Source organism: Pseudorca crassidens, chromosome 8 (assembly GCF_039906515.1).
Source record: "Pseudorca crassidens isolate mPseCra1 chromosome 8, mPseCra1.hap1, whole genome shotgun sequence".
In the NCBI taxonomy this organism is placed as follows: Eukaryota; Metazoa; Chordata; class Mammalia; order Artiodactyla; family Delphinidae; genus Pseudorca; species Pseudorca crassidens.
Genome location: NC_090303.1, coordinates 48803345 through 48822586, shown reverse-complemented (window position 1 = coordinate 48822586; position 19242 = coordinate 48803345). Strand labels below are relative to the sequence as shown.

At 39.3% G+C, this 19242-nt stretch overlaps 1 protein-coding gene across 5 annotated transcripts in view; it reads left to right on the top strand.

The window, feature by feature from the left end:
• ASB4 (ankyrin repeat and SOCS box containing 4) overlaps positions 1 to 19242 on the top strand; it is a 121755-nt gene that overhangs the window by 61070 nt on the left and 41443 nt on the right. For all 5 annotated transcript variants that reach the window (XM_067746365.1, XM_067746367.1, XM_067746366.1 and 2 more), the window contains one exon: positions 6018 to 6317. In XM_067746365.1, the coding sequence (XP_067602466.1) occupies positions 6018 to 6317 (300 nt within the window). The remainder of the gene's footprint in view (positions 1 to 6017; positions 6318 to 19242) is intronic.

Sequence of the window (19242 nt, the reverse complement as noted above, 5' to 3'; positions counted from 1 at the left end):
ATTAAAAAATAGGTAAGAATTGTGCTCCAGCCTGTAATCCTTCAGGACTGTGTAAATACGTGGACACAGAGCAAATGTCTGCTTATCCAGCCACGAGCAGTGTGTGTAAACTTTGGCTGTAATAACAGAGGCTTCTTGTGTGTGGGGTTCTTTGGACTCAGATAACATTACAGCTGATAACTGTGGCAGAGCCGAGCTTAGCTGAAGATTTACCAGAGATGTGTATATCCCCCCAAACACTGGAGCAGAATCAACCCTTCTTCCAAAAGGTGGCCCAAACACTTCGCTCCTTACTGTATTTCCTGAGCCGGGGGTTTTCTACTCAGTGACTCAGGCATATCTCTGGATTCAGATTTAAATTAAACACACACACACACACACACAAAGGATTGGTGTGTGTATTTTTGTAGGGGCATAACTCCTAAATTCCTTTAGAACTTTGCCGAGAATTGATATTGGTTTGGAGGTGGACTGCGTGTAGCTTTCAGATTTGGGGGAGACTAGGTATACAAACATGGGCACTTCCTGCTACTTAATCTCTACAAGATATTTATCCTCATTTGTAAAGTGGAGGCTTTGTCAAGACCCCCTCTAGATCTCCTGCATGCTGATAATCTTCAATGTTTAGAAGGGGAAATTATATAAACAGATTAAGTGTCATGGTCTGGGGAAGGTAAAAAGTAATGGTAGATGCTATAAACCCACATGGGTGTGGCCTATATTTGAGAGTTCTCTCTGGGATGTTTTCCTAGGAGAAAGAATCTGTATTTTCTTCTCAGTTAAGCTCATTGCTCAAGCAGAGCTCAAGCAGAAGGCATCACTGCCCACGGACTGCAGACCCAGGGTGAGAACCAAGTAGTTTACATTAGGGGAAGCAGTGCCTTCCTCACCTCTGGCCCCATCAAGGGCTTTGTTCCTGGGTTTTACTCCCTCCTTACAGTCCTTTGGGCAATCTGAGCACACAGTCAAAGGGCATCCTGGACTCTGCAGAAGTGAGCAGAGGGGGGCCCTTTGAAAGACAAATGCGAAGAATAAATCACATTTTGAGTTCTGAAGCCCTGGGACAATATTGCTGTGGAAAGAAGGGAGAGTATACAAAATGAATCTGCCTGATTAGTTAACTGTATTTCTGTCATGCCGTGACCATTGGGGGTTACATTTTGTAGGACAACTTTTGATCTCTTGACATACCAGCGTCGACACAAATGTGTTAATGGGTGCTGCATCACTGTGGTTTTTTGGCAATGGCATTACCTCAGGTTTGGTCCTCAGTGAGGGTAGGTGTGGTGGAAAGGACACTCCTGCTTGTTTCCACACTTGGTACACAGTGACCTGTGACCGTATCGTCATTTAAAGGTTGTGACTGGGGCTTTCCTGGTGGCGCAGTGGTTGAGAGTCTGCCTGCCGATGCAGGGGACTCAGGTTCGTGCCCTGGTCCGGGAAGATCCCACATGCCGCGGAGCGGCTAGGTCCGTGAGCCATGGCCGCTGAGCCTGCATGTCCGGAGCCTGTGCTCCGCAACAGGAGAGGCCACAATAGTGAGAGACACGCGTACAGCAAAAAAAAAAAAAAAGGTGGTGACTGTATGTGTGTGGCCTGTTTGCTGTGGACTGCTTCTGTCTCTTCAGTGGGCTTTCCTGCTTTGCAAGGGCTTGAATTATCCAGAAACTCCTCCCCACTACCCCCCACCAAAGTTCTGCAATGTAGCTTCAAGATACATTGCGACAGACCCTGATCTGTATCCGACTATCTATTCTCTTCCTATCTCTCCACTCAGCTCCCTAGGGGCACCAGCTAAGGGGTCTTGCTGCCACCCACCCATCTACGTTCCTACCACCCACATTCCTTTCTAGGAGAGGTGAGTTGTAGGCACAATTTCATTTATGAGGTTAGCTGAATTCCAACACCTGGCCATCTCTGAGCCCAGTTTACTGGTTAATGATTATGATTATAGGACACGGAGATGAAACTGATTGAGAGGTCAAGGATGACCGATTCATGTAATAAACAGGCAGGATAGATTCTCTAAGTGCTACTGGGAATTTAGGAGGAAGAAAAAAAAATCAACAAATGTATCTCCATGTCAGAGATGTGACATATAGATGAATTCGGAATCTTCTTTCTTTCCTTATGATTTGTGAAGCAGGCTTGGCGCTAAACCTATTCTACTTCCACAAAGACAAAGACAGATGGAAACCCTGTATTGCAGATATTCTGAGTCCATTAGCTTGGACTGAGGCAGACGACTTATGGCTCCAGCAGGCTGAAAAAATGGCAGTTTTCTCATCTGGAAAATGAAAGGCTTGGACTGGATAATCTTCCCTCCAGCGCTAACATTCTGTGTTTCTTTGATTTTACATCAAAATGGTGTTTTCTTAATCAGCTCTCTGCTGCTTCCTTTCTGAGATCATTTTTCTTACCACTACAGAAGCAGACTTGAGTTTCCAATCAGTTGCTGCATAGAGCTGCCTAATCTTTGCCGTTAATTGGCAAGCAAAACACACTCCAGTTTTCAGATCTGGAACCAGCTTCTTTGCAAGAGAGTTAGAAGAGGCTGCCTTTGCAAATTGCTTGTAGAGGAAACTTGAGTATTAAGATGACTAAGTATTGGTGTTAAGTGATTCCTTCCTTATCAAAAGCAGGTTGCATACCATATAGCTTAAAAACTATGCTTGGAACACAGATTCAATGTGCACAGCTAAATGGAAATGTATATATGGATATATACAAATGTATTGTGTGTGCATATCTATTTACACACACACACACACACAGGCACAGGGTTGATCCTCCCCAGTCCAGACTGTCTGTGAAACTATTTGTCTCTACCAGGGAAAATCCATATCACCAAATACCTTTCAGTGTCTGAAATCTGGAATTAGTGTCTTAGAACTTAATTCTATTGTATGAATACAGATTCCTACATAAATTCAGATAATCCTAAGAGGGTCACACTTTAAACAATCCTCAGTCTATTAGACCTTAGTGTAAATTAACTTTGGATTTCTTTTTAAAGAACAACTTTGGATAAGGGGAGAGTTGGGAGGATGAGAAAGCAAAATGGCCCTAGAATTCTGAGTGAGATGAAAAGAGACTAAAGTGTGTGTGTGTGTGTGTGTGTGTGTCTGTCTGTCTGTCTGTCTGTCTGTCTTTCTGTCTGTCTAGGTTGGAGGGTGGGCCATAGAAAAACAAAATTCTGGTTGGGAGCATTCATTCCCTCAGGATTAATCAGCATTGTGCATAACCCTATAAATAACCTCTTTTAAAAAATATAAATTTATTTATTTTTCGCTGCGTTTGGTCTTCATTGCTGTGCATGGGCTTTCTCTAATTGTGGCAAGCAGGGGCTACTTTTCGTTGGCAGTGCACGGGTTTCTCATTGCGGTGGTTTCCCTTGTTGCGGAGCACAGGCTCTAGACACGTGGGCTCCAGTAGTTGTGGCTTATGGGCTCTAGAGTGCAGGTTCAGTAGTTGTGGCTCACGGGCTTAGTTGCTCCACAGCATGTGGCATCTTCCTGGACCAGGGCTTGAACCCGTGTCCCCTGCACTGGCAGACACATTCTCAACCACTGCACCACCAGGGTAGCCCTAAATGGCCTTTTTAAACTAAATTATTTTTCCTCCTGGCCAGAAGCACAACAGTTTATTTTATTTATTTTTATAAATAGTAATACACGCACAAGGTACTAAATTTAAAAGCTCAAGGGGAGCATTGAAGGATAAGTAAATCTATGTTCTTGTCCCCCAGTCCCCACCAGTGCAACCAGTTTCTTGTGTTAGGTGTTTATAAATATTTTCTTACCTGTTAGCCTTTATGCACACTCTTCGGCTCCCTGCTTCTCTCATTCAATAATATATCTTGAGATTTTTTCTATACCAGTATACACAGAACCGCCCCCTTCTTTGTAATGACTGTATAGTGTTCCACTGTACAGATGTACATACTTTATTTAAACAGTCTCCTATTGATGAAGATTGAGGTTGTTTCCAATCAGTAACCATTAAGAACAATGCTGTAGTGTAGTGCATGTTGTTGTCCTGGGCCAGGTTGCCAGGATTTATAACTCCCAGGAACTTCATACTCTTCATAAAGAGTTCAATGCAAGTAGTGTTCCTGGGAGTTGTATAATACAGTGGCCCTTATATGGCATTTCACACATGAGTGAACGTACTTGTAGGATAAATACCCAGGAGTGGTGCGTAGGTAGTTCTTTTCACTTAAATGAGAGACTTTTAATACCTAATCACCAGGCCCACCTTTAACGTGGTCATCATCCTCTGAGTGCCGTCCAGGTGCTCATTTTTGTTGCCCAGAAGTATTTACAATATTTTAGATTTTTCTGACCTCATCTAATCAGTGAAGAATACAACTTGTACTTCTCTTGTTCTGGGTGCTATACCCTATTAATGTAGCTAAAGATTGTATCTGCATTTGGGCAGCTTCATCTTACTGTTGGCTCATTTCTAGATTATTGTCAACTCAAATACTTAAGTTTTTCCTCAAATAAATTACCATTAAATCCTAATCTGCTGGGACTTCCCCGGTGGTCCAGTGGTTAAGACTCCGCACTTCCAATGCAGGGGACGTGTGTTCAATCCCTGGTTGGGGAATGAAGATCCCATATCCCACGCGGTGCAGCCAAAATATTAAATAAATAAGTAAAGACTATCTTTCCAAAAAAAATCTAAGAAAAATAAAGAAACTCATAATCTGCTTACTTTGTACTCGCATAGTGGAATTTTTACAACCTATTGTAAAAACAAACCTCTGATTTATCCATGTTAAAATTTATATTGTTGTTTCCACCCTAGAGTCTCTTCTAAGCTGTTGAACTATATCTACATCTTCATCTTGCCATTAAATATTTCATCTTTCTGTACCTATTTTCCATTCTCCACTCATAGTGAGCTTAATGCCGTGGCTCTGGGTATTGACATTGAAAAAAGGATTTATAAAGTTATCTTTGTTATAGCTTGTCAAAATGGCAATCATTGGACACTTGGGAAAAAGGGACTAGTTCAGTGTTCAGAAGTCAGAGGTAAGAGGGAAAAAGGAAAGAGAGAGAGGGTGAGAGGGAGGGAGGGTGGGAGAAGAGAGAGAGAGAGAGAGAGAGAGAGAGATTTTCAACAGCTAATGGGAAAATTTTATTTAAGATCTCAGTTCTAGGAACAACTATGCTTCTCCTGACCAATTAATCTGTGTATAGCTTGTGGGCATAGTTAATTGTGCAACACATCATGTTTTCCTGTTTATTTTGGCTGCTGGGAAGTTCAAAGGCAAATTTACAGTGTGGTTCTAGCATATATACAACACAGTTTATATTTTGGGTACCTATCTGACCCTGGACCTCTTTTTATTTTCCTTCCTTATTTTGCCTTCCTTATTTTTTCCTTTGCCCTTATTTTCTAGATCATTAAAAAAAAATCTTGTGTAAAATTTGTAAGCTGCTATAAATTCTTCTTAATTCTTCTTCGGAAAGAGGTGTTGTATAAACTGATAGACAGGCAAATAAAATCTTGGTGTGACAAATTTTGTAAAGACAGCAAATACATTCATACCTTAGCTTGACAATAGCAACAACTAGAGGGTAAAAGAACTGTGATGGAATGAAAATTATAAGCTTGTAAGTAACAGCTTTGGAATCATTCAAGGCAATGATTGGGAGTTTAAAAAAAATCTTTAATAAGAATGTCCTGTAAATCATCACGTAAAATAAAATGCAGTCACATAAATGAAGGTCTCAAACACAAATGCCTTGGACAGCCAGGAAGGTAAAGTAAATGAAGGACCAAGATAATAGGGGATAGTAGAAAGCCCCTGTCCCATTTAAGTAATCCAAATACACTACTAAGCTAAACATTTGCAGATTTATCAGCCACTAGTTTACAACTTCCAAATCATCCCCCAATCTTATAAATGTGACGAAAGTAAAATACTTTGTAAAAATCCTCACTAATTCTCACAGGGAGAAATCCTAGGCCAAGAAGTTAAACTTTCTCTCCCTTTCTTTTTTCAGGTTATTGGTTGCCTAGTTACAAATTAAAGTCTTCCTGGGCCACGGGCCTGCATCTCTCTGTCTTGTTTGGTCACGTGGAATGTCTTCTGGTGCTACTGGACCACAATGCTACAATCAACTGTAGACCTAATGGGAAAACCCCTCTTCATGTGGCTTGTGAAATGGCCAACTTGGATTGTGTTAAGATTCTCTGTGACCGTGGAGCAAAGCTCAATTGCTACTCCTTAAGTGGACACACAGCTTTACACTTCTGTACAACTCCAAGCTCCATCCTGTGTGCCAAGCAACTGGTTTGGAGAGGTAAGCCTTTCTGGGTGGCTGACATTGTCATCTACTTGCCCAGTCATGGTTTTGAAAATTGGTGACCCTTACTTACCTCCGGCAATGTAGTACATATCTCTATTCATTAAGCCTAATTCAGGGGGCCCTAAAAATATGTAGAGAGATAGTTATGTTGCCCCCAGTCATTCAGGGATGATCACATTGAATTCTTATTACTGTTTTAATTGTAGGAGTCTCGTTAATTAACACATTTATTTAACAAATATTTATTAGCTTCTATGATGTCAGGTAATGTGCTAAGAAAGTAAAAAGAGAAAATAGTTTCTGACTTCTAGGAGCTTATATTCTAGTAGGGGAGATGAATATTGATGAAATAAATTATAAATACATAACTGTAAATTGGGAAAGGAGCAAAATAAGGTGCTATGAAAGAGAACGTCAGGAATAAACTATTATAAAATGTGTAAAACTTCTCTAAAGATACAATATTTAAGCTGAAACTTTATAATGAGAAGGAGCTGGCCATTAAAAACAAGAGCAAAGAAGAAAAGTCTAGGGATAGGGAATAGCATGTGCAAAGTTGCTACGGGAGCAAAAAACTTGGAATATCCAACACATGGAAGAAGGCCAGTATGGCCAGAGTATCATGGCGGGGTGGGTGGGAGGGATAAGAGGGTAGAGGGTAGTGCCGCCAGATGACATTGGATGTGTCAGATCATATATGGCCTGATGGGTGCCGAGTGTGGGGTTTAGAAATGGAGCCACTGAAAAGTTTAAAGCAAGGCAATGACACGGTTTAATTTTCACTTAAGATCATCAATATGGGGTCATTCATAAGCTGGGTTGGAGAAGGCCAAGAATGGAAGCAGGGAGACCAGCAGGGAAACTCTTGCAATAGTGTAGGTGGGGGGGATGATGATTTTCACTAAGGGGAAAGCTTGGATAGGAAAATTAGAAAATGGGTTTGCAAGGTTTTAGAAGCAGAATTGGTGGGACTTGGAGATGGATTTGATATAGGTGGGGGTGGGGCTGGGTGACAGAAAAGGAAGTTTCAAGAATCATTGCCAGGTTTCTGGCTTTAGAAAATGGCTGGATAGTGATGCCATTTTTTAAGATGGGAAAACTTGGGGAAGAAGCATGTATGTGGGGAAGATCGTTATACCATTTTTTTTAAGTTGGGTTTACAGAGGTATAATTTATATACCGTAAGTTCACTGTTTTTGAGTAATAGAGAGTCGTGAAACCATTCACCACAATTATCTCAAAAAATCCCCCGATGCCCTTGGTAGTTAATTCCCTCACTCTCCCTCGACCCCTGGCAACTGTTGATCTGTTTTCTGTCCCTTTAGTTTCATCTTTTCAGAATGTCATATTAATTAAATTATACAATATGTAACCTTTTGAGGCTGGTTTCTCCAGTGTAGCATAATGCATTTGAGATTCATCAATGTGACTGCACTCACCAGTAAATCAGACCTTTTTATTGCTGAATAGTATTCCGTGTATAGATGTAACACAGTTTATTGACTCCCTAGTAGAGGGGCGTTTGGATTGCTTCTAGTTTTTGACAATTTTGAAAAAAGCTGCTCTAAACATTTGCATACACGTTCTTGTATGGACATGTTTCATTTCTCTTGGGTAAACACCTAGGAATGGGAAGCTGGGTTGTATGGTAAGTTTATAAGAAACTGCCAAACTGTTTTCCAAAGTGCTTGTACCCTTTTGCATTTCCTCCAGCAGTGTGTAAGAGTTCCTGTTATCCTCCATCCTTGTCAGAACTTCGTAATGTCAGATTTTTAAAGATTGTTTTAGCCATTATAATAAGTATTAATAGCATCAATAGCATCTCATTATGCTTTTAATTTGAATTCCTCTAATGACCAAAGACATTGAGTATGTTTTCATGTATTTGTCTGCCAGCTGTGTGTTCACTTTGGTGAAATATCTGTTCATTTCTTTTGCTGCTTTTTTTTTTTTTTTTTTTTTTGCGGTATGCAGGCCTCTCACTGTTGTGGCCTCTCCCGTTGCGGAGCACAGGCTCTGGACGCGCAGGCTCAGCAGCCATGGCTCACGGGCCCAGCCGCTCTGCGGCATGTGGGATCTTCCCAGACCGGGGCACAAACCCGTGTCCCCTGCCTCAGCAGGCGGACTCTCAACCACTGCGCCACCAGGGAAGCCCGCTTTTTTTTTTTTTTTTAAATGGTTGTTTTCTTGTTATTGATCTGTGAGAGTTCTTAATATACTTTGGATACTAGCCCTTTGTCAAATATGTATTTTGCAAATATTTTAATTCATTCTTTGGATTTTCATTTTTCTAATGGTGTTTTTAAAAGAGCAGAAGTATTTAATTTTGATAAATTCAGTTTATCAATTTTTACCTCTTAATGATTTGTGCTTTCTGTGTTCTAGCTAAGAAATGTTTGATTAACCCAAGTAACAAAGGTTTTCTCCTACGTTTTTCTTCTAGAAGTTTTATAATTTCAGGTTTTACTTTTATGTCTTTGATTGATTTTGAGTTATTTTTTGCATATGGTGTGAGGTATGGGTTGAAGTTCATCTTTTTCATGTATGGATGGCCAATTGTTTCAGCATCATTTGTTGAAAAGATTATTCTTTCACCATTGAATTGTTTTGATATTTTTCTCAAAAGTCAATTGGCCGGGACTTCCCTGGTGGTCCAGTGGTTGAGACTTCACCTTCTAAGGGTGCAGGTTCGATCCCTGGTTGGGGAGCTAAGATCCCACATGCCTCACAGCCAAATATCCAAAACATAAAACAGAAGCAGTATTGTAACAAATTCAATAAATACTTTAAAAATGGTCCACATAAAAAAAATCTTAAAAAAAAGTCAATTGGCCAAATATGTATGGGTCCATTGATCTATATATCTATTTTTTGCTAATCCTCCACTGACTTGGTTGCTTTATATCAAGTCTCAAAAGCACATAGAGTGAGTCCTTCTAGGTTAGTTTTAAACATGAGAGGTTTCAGACCTCTTTGAGACATCAAAGTGAATAAGTCAAGGATGCACTTGATATAAAAGTGTATATTTCAGAAAAGAGCTCTGAACTAAAGCAGTAAGTTTAGGAGCCATTGGCCTATAGATTGTATTTGAAGCCAAGGAAATCAATGAACTCACCTGGATAAACAGTGTAGAGAGATAAAAGAGAACTTAGGACCAAGCTCTGACAAATTCTTATGTTTCGAGGTTAGCAGGATGGAGAGGAGGCAATAAAAGAGAGTGAAATTATTCTAGGGTTTTGATTTCTCTTCCTTGTGATAACCACTTTCCTCTATAATTCTTTATTTCTAAGAATGTGTTAAAATATTCCACACTAAAAAAAAAAAAAAAAGAGTGAAATGGATTGATAAATGAAGTTGGAGAAAATCCAAGAGCATTTTTGGCATCAGAGAAACTAAGAAAAAGGCAGGTTCAAGAATGGGGGAGTGGTCAGCTGTATTGATAGCTACTGAGAGGTTTAATCAGATGTTCATTAGATTAAGTGACAGAGTTATCACTGACAAAAATAGTTTTGATGAAATGGTAGGTGCAGAAGCCAGATCAGAAGATGTGAATGGGAGGTTAGAAACTAGAGATGGCATATGCTGACAACTGGTAAAAGAAATTTGGCTGCAAATGTGAGCATAAGAGTAGCATGATTGCTGAAGGGGGTTTGGGGGGGGGCGTTTGTCACAGGAGACTATTATCTACAGTTGAAGATAAAAGGAAATGTTTGGGGACTTCCCTGGTGGCGCAGTGGTTAAGAATCCACCTGCCAATGCAGGGAACATGGGTTCGAGCCCTGGTCCAGGAAGATCCCACATGCTGCGAAGCAACTAAGCCCATGCGCCACAACTACTGAGCCTGCGCTCTAGAGCCCGTGAGCCACAACTACTGAGCCCGTGTGCCACAACTACTGAAGCCCGCGCACCTAGAGCCTGTGCTCTGCAACAAGAGAAGCCACCGCAATGAGAAGCCTGCGCACCGCGACGAAGAGTAGCCCCCACCTGCCGCAACTAGAGAAGTCCCCTGCGCAGCAACGAAGACCCAGTGCAACCAAAAAAAAAAAAAAGGAAATGTTTGTACGCTGAAGGAAATGATTTATAGAAAGCAAACAGTTGAAGATGCATGAAACAGGATAACTGAAAGGTCCAAATCTTAGAGAAGTTGAGATGGGATGAAATCCAGAGACCTTGAGACACATCCTCCTTTTCAGCAGGTGAGCCAAAGTAAAAATGGTTTTAATGCCAGAGCACTTGTAGATTTGGTTGTGGTAAGATGAGGGAGTCCCTATCTGGTACAAAGTCATCAGCCAAAATGAGAGCAGAAAGACTGGAAATTGGATGAGAGGGGAGGATATGGAAAGGTCATGGGGAAAGAATGGGAGGACATCCTTGAAGATGCTATGGTCTTCTCAACCTGTGAGAACTAAAGGGAAAAAAAAATCAACCCAGCTTATTCTCCTTCTTGCCTGCCCTGGGAGGAAGGGCCCAGTGCAGAGCTGCTTGGAGAAGGACAGGCATTGATTGGAGCTTATCCACTTTACCTTCCCACATGGGGCCATCACCACCTTTCACATTTACTTATACATTTATTTTTAGATTTAGTTTTTTAAATCTACATTTTAACTAATTAATTTAAACTTTTAAGCTGTTTATCTTCAAAATTTTTGGAAAGTTAAGAAATTATATATTTGTTTAGTTATTGATCTTTTATATCACTACCTTTTCATCAACCACGGAGTAACAGTGAGCTCCCGACCTCGTCTTTCCTCAGAGGTGTTACCACACAGCTTTCCCAGAGGACACAGTTATTCCCCATGTGCTTTATCCCTAACAACAGAGGGAGGCCTACCTAGAGAGGGAGGAGTAAAGAGGCAGGAGGAGACTGAGCAACACCCCCTGTAGGCTGACACAAGGAATTGGACTGATAACCCAAGAGGAAGAGTAGAAGGAAGTCTGTTAAAGATAACTGACCCTTTAGCACCACGTCATCAAAGGTTGAAGCCATAACAAGAAAGATAAATTAGAGAACACAAAAATGTTTGTTTCAACATCTGTGTGGCAAACAGATTATAAAATTAAAAAGCAGTCATAAAACTGGGAAAAATATTTGGGACTATATGACAAAGGGCTCATATCCTTACTATGTAAAGAAACTTTAAAAATTAAAGTTAGGAGGGTAACAACTAAGAGAAAAAAAAAAAAGCACAAAGGGACCAAGAACAGGAATAGGTATTTCAGAAAAAAAACAGGCAAGCATATAATCGACAAATAAAGGTAACATAATGATCACTTGTATTGTAATCAGTAAAATGTCAATTAAAAATAAGAATTAGATGTTTTGTTGTGTTTATTACATTAACGAAGATATCAAAGATGATAGTACATATGTTGACAAACACGTGGGGCAGTGCTCTCACACAGACTTAATGGAGTGAAAATGCATATGATTGAGGGGAATATCAAAAGCTTAAAACCTTTTTAAACTCAGAAATTCTGCCTCTAGGATTAGGGACTAATTCAGCACCTTTTGACTCAGGGTTCTCATTGATGTAGGGCCTCAAATTCAGACTTTGGATATATCTCTAAACAAGGTTATACACTGAGTCAGAGATAACTGATGAGAAAGAAAGACATTTATCGTGTAACAGAATTTTGCTTGGTCACGTGATCTGTAGTACACTAGAAATTGAGACTTCTCCTAATTCTATGAGAATCTTCAAAATAGTGGAGTTATAGTGTGTTTTGTTTTATATTTTTGCAATAAAAGCTTTGATTGGTTAAGAAATACATTTAAAATGTACCACAATTTTAAAAGATATATATTGGCATTTTTTAATTTTTAATGTACTTAGAGTCTCAAAAAAGTTGCTTGATTTCTTTTTGCACTCAGAGAGTCATTTGTATTACTGAAATACTTAAAAAATATTTTTATATATAATAGAAAAATTTAAGCTGTTACCTCCATACCATACAGACGTTAAAAATGATATTGTAAAAGAATGTTTATTGACATAGAAAGATTTAAAAATAAGTTCATAGGAGTGTATGAACTGCATAAACTTATTTTTCTAAAAATTATATATGATTATGCATATCAGAAAATAATATATGAATTATGAGTCAAACTTGATAGCATAAGTAATATTTAGCTATAGCTAAGTAACTTCAAAAAAGCAAATTTGTTATGTCAGATCCTTACTCTTAGAATAAATTTTTTTTTAAGTGTGGTACCTGGAAAATTTTTCAAAACAAAATAAAACTGTAAATCAGGTAATTGGGTAAAATTTCACCCATTTTATGAATGGAGGAAAGGAGAAGAGAAGTGCTTGGAGGTAATCTTCTAGTCTGGAAATTCTAGAAGACTGTCAGCATCTTGCAGCCTTTCTTTTGCATTTTTATGTCTTCAGTTTCTTGGACAGTGCTTGGCACATAGGAAGTACTCAATAAATGATCTCTGACTGATCTGGGAATGGCTCCAGGAGCCCTGAGTGCATGGAAGGGAACTACTGCCATCTAGTAAATGGAAACTGTTATGTTCACAGTTAATTAAATGCTGCTGTTGGTCAGTTTTACTCCCTCAGTCTCTAGGGAGATAGCTGAGGGATGAATTTTCTCTCTCCAGGATTATGTGGTAGGCACTTTGAGAAGTCACATACATCACTTTGTAGCTGGACAGAGGGAATTGAGACAGCACACAGACAAGGAAAATAAGTCAGGCTAAACATTAAACTCAGGACCAGAGAAGTCCATTAGAGGAAAACCAATGCCATGGCAACTGAAAACCCATGTAATTTCATTTGCTATTTAATGGGCTTTTTTTGTGGAAAAGTGCTCTTTGTGGAAAAGGCTAATTGAGGCCAAAAAATTGCATGCAATTTTCTCTTAAAGGATTTTCCCCTATTTTTTCAATGTTGCATAGCCTGCTTTGTCCTCAGGCTGGATTTTGTCTGCTATTTTTTTGTTTGTCTTTCTACTTAATGCCCCCCATCTTCTGGCCTTTGTTTCCTTTGGTATTAGTATAATAGTGTTCATCAGTTGAGAAGGCTTATTTACCTCAGTGAAAATGTCCTTTCTGTGAATCCTGCATTTCCCTACAAATAAAGAGAGTCAGGTCAGGTTTAGCTGGCTGAAAAGCAGCATATTATTTCTACCTATTCCCTTTCGTAAGAGGAAAATGAAAGCTGCTTGCTTTTCTCTGCATGAAGCAAATCCTGACAGTTGGAGGAAAATTTGTTACTGCGGGAAAGCCATAAAAATTCAAATGTTTCCTAGCAGAATGTAGCATGAGAGCAATGTAAAGGAGACCATGCCTTTTAAAAGACTGTCCCCTGCTACTTAGTGTGACAGTGGCACGAGTTACCTGCACGTTAGGAAATTCCCTATTCAATGATGTGAACACAGTAAGGCAAGATGTCATTGGACTTCACTTTGGCCAAGAAATAGATATGCCTGCTTGACAGACACCTCTCTCACCAGTCCATCACCTTCTGTCTTTCCATCTCTTAGGTTATATATTGTAATAGCACAAATCTGACCCTCCTAGTCACTTGCAAATAACCTTGGGGATTTTTGTCCCATATGCTGTATGGGACATACACCTGTACAATAAGAATTTAATATTTTCTTTAAATTGACATTACTTATTTAATTTTAAAGGAACTTTTATATCACTATAAAAATTAATTTGTCACTATAAAAAATATGCCAAAATCCCTTGCTGTACATAGAAGGTAATAGTAACAGTAAATAATGGGCAATCAAATTCTTGACCTCTGTCAACCCAGAGACTTTCTTTTCTCAAATGGCAGAGAATGACTTTAAAAATCCTCGTCTTTTGGTTGCTATTTTTTCTAGAAGCATTATCTTCAATTCCTCTGCTCTGAATGAATGAACTTGAAATTTGTTTGCAGGTCATTTCTCACATCCAGGCAAGCAGCAGGTGTTCCAGCCCAGTAAAGAATGTACCATGTAAAATCATAGCACACTTGGGAAGGCATTGCCTTAAGCAGGGCTTTGTAAAGTTGATGGTCTATTTAGTAGTGAATTTTAGAAGCCTGCCCTTGAGAATCAGGAGTGGAATAAGTTTGCTGCTCTCACATCTCACACCTTTGTCCTGGAGGTCCTAGCTGACACAAAGAGAAAAGAAAAATAAATAAGATGTAAGAAGATTAGAAAGCAGGAAGCAAAACAGCCATTATTTCACACTATATGTTTGTCTAGATTAAAAAAAAAACCAAGAAAATTTAAGGTCAAATGGTTAGAATTCATAACTGAATTCAGAAGAGGTACTGCATTTGAGATCAATATACAAAAATCAATTGTATTTTTATATACCAGAAAGAAGCAGTGAGAAATTATAATAAGAAAAGATGTATTTACCAAACCACAAGAAATTTAAGGGACTTAGAAAATGTATTCAGCAAAGGGTGGAAGAAATATAAAAATTGATTAAAAGACATTAAGAGGATACCACATTCAAGGTTTATTACAAAAATGTGTTTCTTGATTACTTGCTCCTCAGAGGCAACCACTTTCATTTCTTTTAGCTGATTAGTTTGATATTTATCTCCATATTGCTAAATAAATACCATTTATTTATGCATAAAATTGAAAAGAATAAGTAGCAACATAAACAGTTTTCTGATAATCTATTGATTTATCATAATGGAAGATGAGGATCTGGCTCCTTTTCCTCCCTGCCCTCCCCATACTAGTATCTTTCCTATCCTCCATCCTCACAATATAAAGACATTATAACTGTGAGGCTTGTTCTAAACTAGGATAACCGTTCCTTCTTTGTACAACATTTTGTGTTCCCTGGAGCTAATTGTCTTATTTTATTCATTTACTTATTTTTTTTAATGAATCACCACTCTCTTAACCCCAGAACTTTTGCCAATAGTTTTAATCTTTTCTGAAAATATTTCAACAGGTATCTAATCAGTTTTATTTTCTTGAAAAAAGTCCCTTCTGGAGACTTCAGATCTATTCCAACCACTGTCATCCTGAAATCTCCATTCTCTCATCATCCTGGAGTCCCTTTGCCTCTCCCTATGTTAGATTTCCTGTTCCTGGATCCTGGGTCTTTCTAGATCTCGGTTTGTTGCCTGTTTGGGCCTCCGTTAGTTGATTTCTGAGAAAGGGTGCAAGAAACTGCTCATGCACTTATTTTACCCTGACTTGGCACAGAATTCTAGATTGATCATCATTTTCCTTTAGAATGATGAAGGCATTTCTCCATGGCCGTTTTATTTCCTCATGGTTTCTTTGTGACTTATTATCTTCCTCTCTGAGAGGTTTAGGATTTTCTTTTTGTTTTTTGACATTCTGAAATTCCATGATGATGTGCCTTGATGGGTTGATTTTCACCTGTAGTACTGGGTTCTTTCAACCCCCAAACGTGCATGTCTCTCAGTTTTGAGAAATCTTCCATAATTATTTCTTACCTGAATTCTTTTCTTTTGTTTCCTGTATGCTCTCTTCCTTGAGTTGCTATTATTTGGATATTGTACCATCTGGACTGTTCTTCTAATTGTCTTATATTATCTCTCCTGTTTTACATTGCTTTATCTTAATGCTCTACTTTCTAGGAGATTTACTCCCGATTATTTTTCTTAGTTTCTTGTTGTCTCTACCATCTTAAAGGTTTTCCTTAGATGTTTTATAATCTTTGGCTGTCTGCTGATATTTAAAATTGAGTGACTAAACACTGATTTGGAATCTACGTGTATGAGTGGGGTTAGTTGACTGTTGACTTCACTCTAGGGGATCTAATGGGACCTGTAATTTGAGGACTTGGTGACATATTATCTTTAGATATTTTTTCTTAGGCTGGTCAGATTCTCCAAAGAAATCTCTACCTGGCTTCTTTCTGGAGGACCAAGGCCTGGTTGCCAGTATTCTAGGCTCCCAGGTGGGGAAGAGGACTTGGAATGCAAATGTGGTATACATGCATTCTAGAATGCTCTGCCTGGCTGAGCTAACTTCTACTCCTACTTAAGGCTTTAGTTCAGACATCAGTTCCAAAGATCATTCTTCCTGAATTCCCTTAAACTAAGTTAGGTCCCAATGTTATTCTGTATTCTCATAGCACATTGTAATTTTCCTTTGTGGCACCTATATTTTATTTGCTTAATCCTTTTAGTAGTGCTACACCCCTCACTAAACTCTGTTTCATAAGAACAGAGTTTTGCTCAGCATAGCCCATGCATAATACAGATTGGTTGTTGATTGTTTATTGAATGTTCAATAAAGAACAAGTACTAGAACTAGGGAGGACAAGTGTGTTTGAACCAGGGCAATTCCATGAGTGTTACTGTCAAAATAACTCTGCGTTATTCTTTGCCCATATGAAGAGAGCAAGCTGGGATGGAGGGAGAAGTCAGAAGTGTCAAATAGTACTGAGAAATCTAGTACATTGAGAGTTAAAAATTTTCCATTGGATTCAGTGACGTGGAAGGAGACTGTAGGAATCAATTGAGTGAAGATGCAGAAATCAGAACAGAGGGGACTGATAATGAAAAAGAGATAGTCTGAGTGTGAACAAGACTTTTAAAGAGTTTGTGAAGAGGAGGCAAGAAGGCAGATGAAGAGGGAAAGGTGCTGAGAAATGTTTTCTTCTTGATAACAGAAACCTGAGCATTTAAGAAACTGATGACAGAATTCACTAGTGAGGCAGATATTGAGGACAGAGTGTAGAGGAGAGATAGTTTATGGTATGAGGATTCTGAGAAGTTTGGGAAATGAGATCTAGAACGAGGCAGAGGGATTGACTCTAGAGAGAAGAACACCTGTTCTATTGTAGCTGAAGGCAAAAAATGAGAGAGGATGGGAGTTGACACTGGGTAGTCAGACTTTAAGGAAGTTTCCCTCTGAAAGGTATTTTCTATGTAAAGTAGAGGTGAGGAGATCTGAGAGTGAAAAGAGAGGGAAAAGGGTTAAAAGATTGAGGAAGTTAAAAAGGTTTTAAGTTATTATGGTGGAGAGAGGGGAAAAAAGTTGAGTAGAGAAACATTGGCTTGCTGAGCAGTCTCAAGGACCCAGTGGAGTTTTTATGTTTGACTTTATGGTGGTACCGATCTTGTACAGGTGGCACTGCATCTGTAGTGATTTTTGCCATATAGCTCGCAGCTGCTTGGGTGCAGGTGCTGAGACAGTAGAGAATTGGGTTCACTCAGGATTAAGTTCATTCATAGCACTAGGCAGGTGCTATGAAGAGTTGGAGGTAGTTTAAAGTTTTGGCAAAAGAGTGATTGAAATGATGGAGAATGGAACTCAGCTGGATAGGAAGGGGAGGGAAGGAGTATAAGGACCGTCTAATGGACAAAGAGATCACAGAGAGGGGTTCTAATGAAACCAAGGTACAAAGATAGGCAGTTTTGGTCAGAGAATTGGATTTGGGAATTCGTGATTTCTGGAGACTGATCAGTTTCAGGGTAATGACTCAGTCCAGGTATGTCTATAGGTGGGAGCGACCAGATCAGAAAGGAGGAGAAAGTCACAGGAGAGAATGAGATCGAGAAACTGAGAGACAGGGCAGTAAGTGGTCATCCGAGTGATTGTTAAAGCCACCCAGAATTTGTGTGGAGAGGGATCATGTGAGTCAGGTGCCAAAGTCTTCAGAAACTGATGGGGAGATAAATGTATTCAGGAAGGAAGGTAGGTGGTATCGATGAAAAAACAGAGCCCCAAAGAAGCAGTGATATTCTTTTTCTTTTTTTCAAGAGAATTAGGGAAAAATTGGAAGCATCAATGGGGAGTCAGAGATATAAAAAAGGACACCCAGCTATATACTGCAGGCCAGAGTTAAGCATCCCGCATCACTTCTTTCGGCTAGGAATAGGGCAAAGCTAGTTTGGTTGCCATGGTGACCAGCGCCCTGTCTCTGGGCTCATTAATCCTGTGTTTCAAACTAAGCACTTAGCAATAGCTTCTGAATAAACGCAACAAAGCTCTGCATACTGAAAAGGGCACATTCATGTTAAGCAGGGGAGAAAGGTTTTAAATTTCATTCATTAAACTTGAGTAAATAATTTAATATCTTTGTGCATCAGTCCTCCTAGCTAATGAATAAGGATAAATGCTTAATGGAAAATCTAGCCTAATAAAGTTAACAGCATTGGCTTTACATATAAAGGAAATTGATGTTGCTGGTATATATGCATATGAAGGGGAAAATGGAAAGGAAAGAAACATATAAGTGTCTGTGATGTGGAATGTCAGGTACTTCAAAATAAAATGTCTCATTTAATCCTCACAACCACCATGTGAGATTGTTCTTATTATTCATATTATTCTCTTCATTTTATAGATGAGGAATTGGAAGCTCAGAGTAGTTAAATAAGGCCCCAGCTAACACAATTGGTAGAATTTAACCAGGCTCCATTCTAACCAATTGGGCTCCAGGGTGGTCCTACAATGTCTTGCTGAAAATTGCATACTGCTTATTCTTCTGGGACTTTTGGCTAATTGAAGAATTAGGAGAAAAATTTGTGCTAAGGTGATACTACCTATATAAAAGAGCAGTTTAAATGCTGTATTAGAATTCCATTAGCTTAAAAAAATTTCACCATCATAAGATGATTTTAAAGGTTCTTCTTGGAAAAAAAAAAAACCCGAGAAGATAGCTGGGCATATTAAACGTGTGTTTAATTGAAAGACGTGAAGAGGGCTTCCCTGGTGGCGCAGTGGTTGAGAGTCCACCTGCCGATGCAGGGGACACAGGTTCGTGCCCCGGTCCGGGAAGATCCCACATGCCGCGGAACGGCTGGGCCTGTGAGCCATGGCCGCTGAGCCTGCGCGTGCGGAGCCTGTGCTCCACAACGGGAGAGGCCACAACAGTGAGAGGCCTGCGTACCAAAAAAAAAAAAAAAAAAAAAAAAAAGACGTGAAGAAGAAAACTCGCTATTTGCAAGTATAGGTACATGTACATATACAT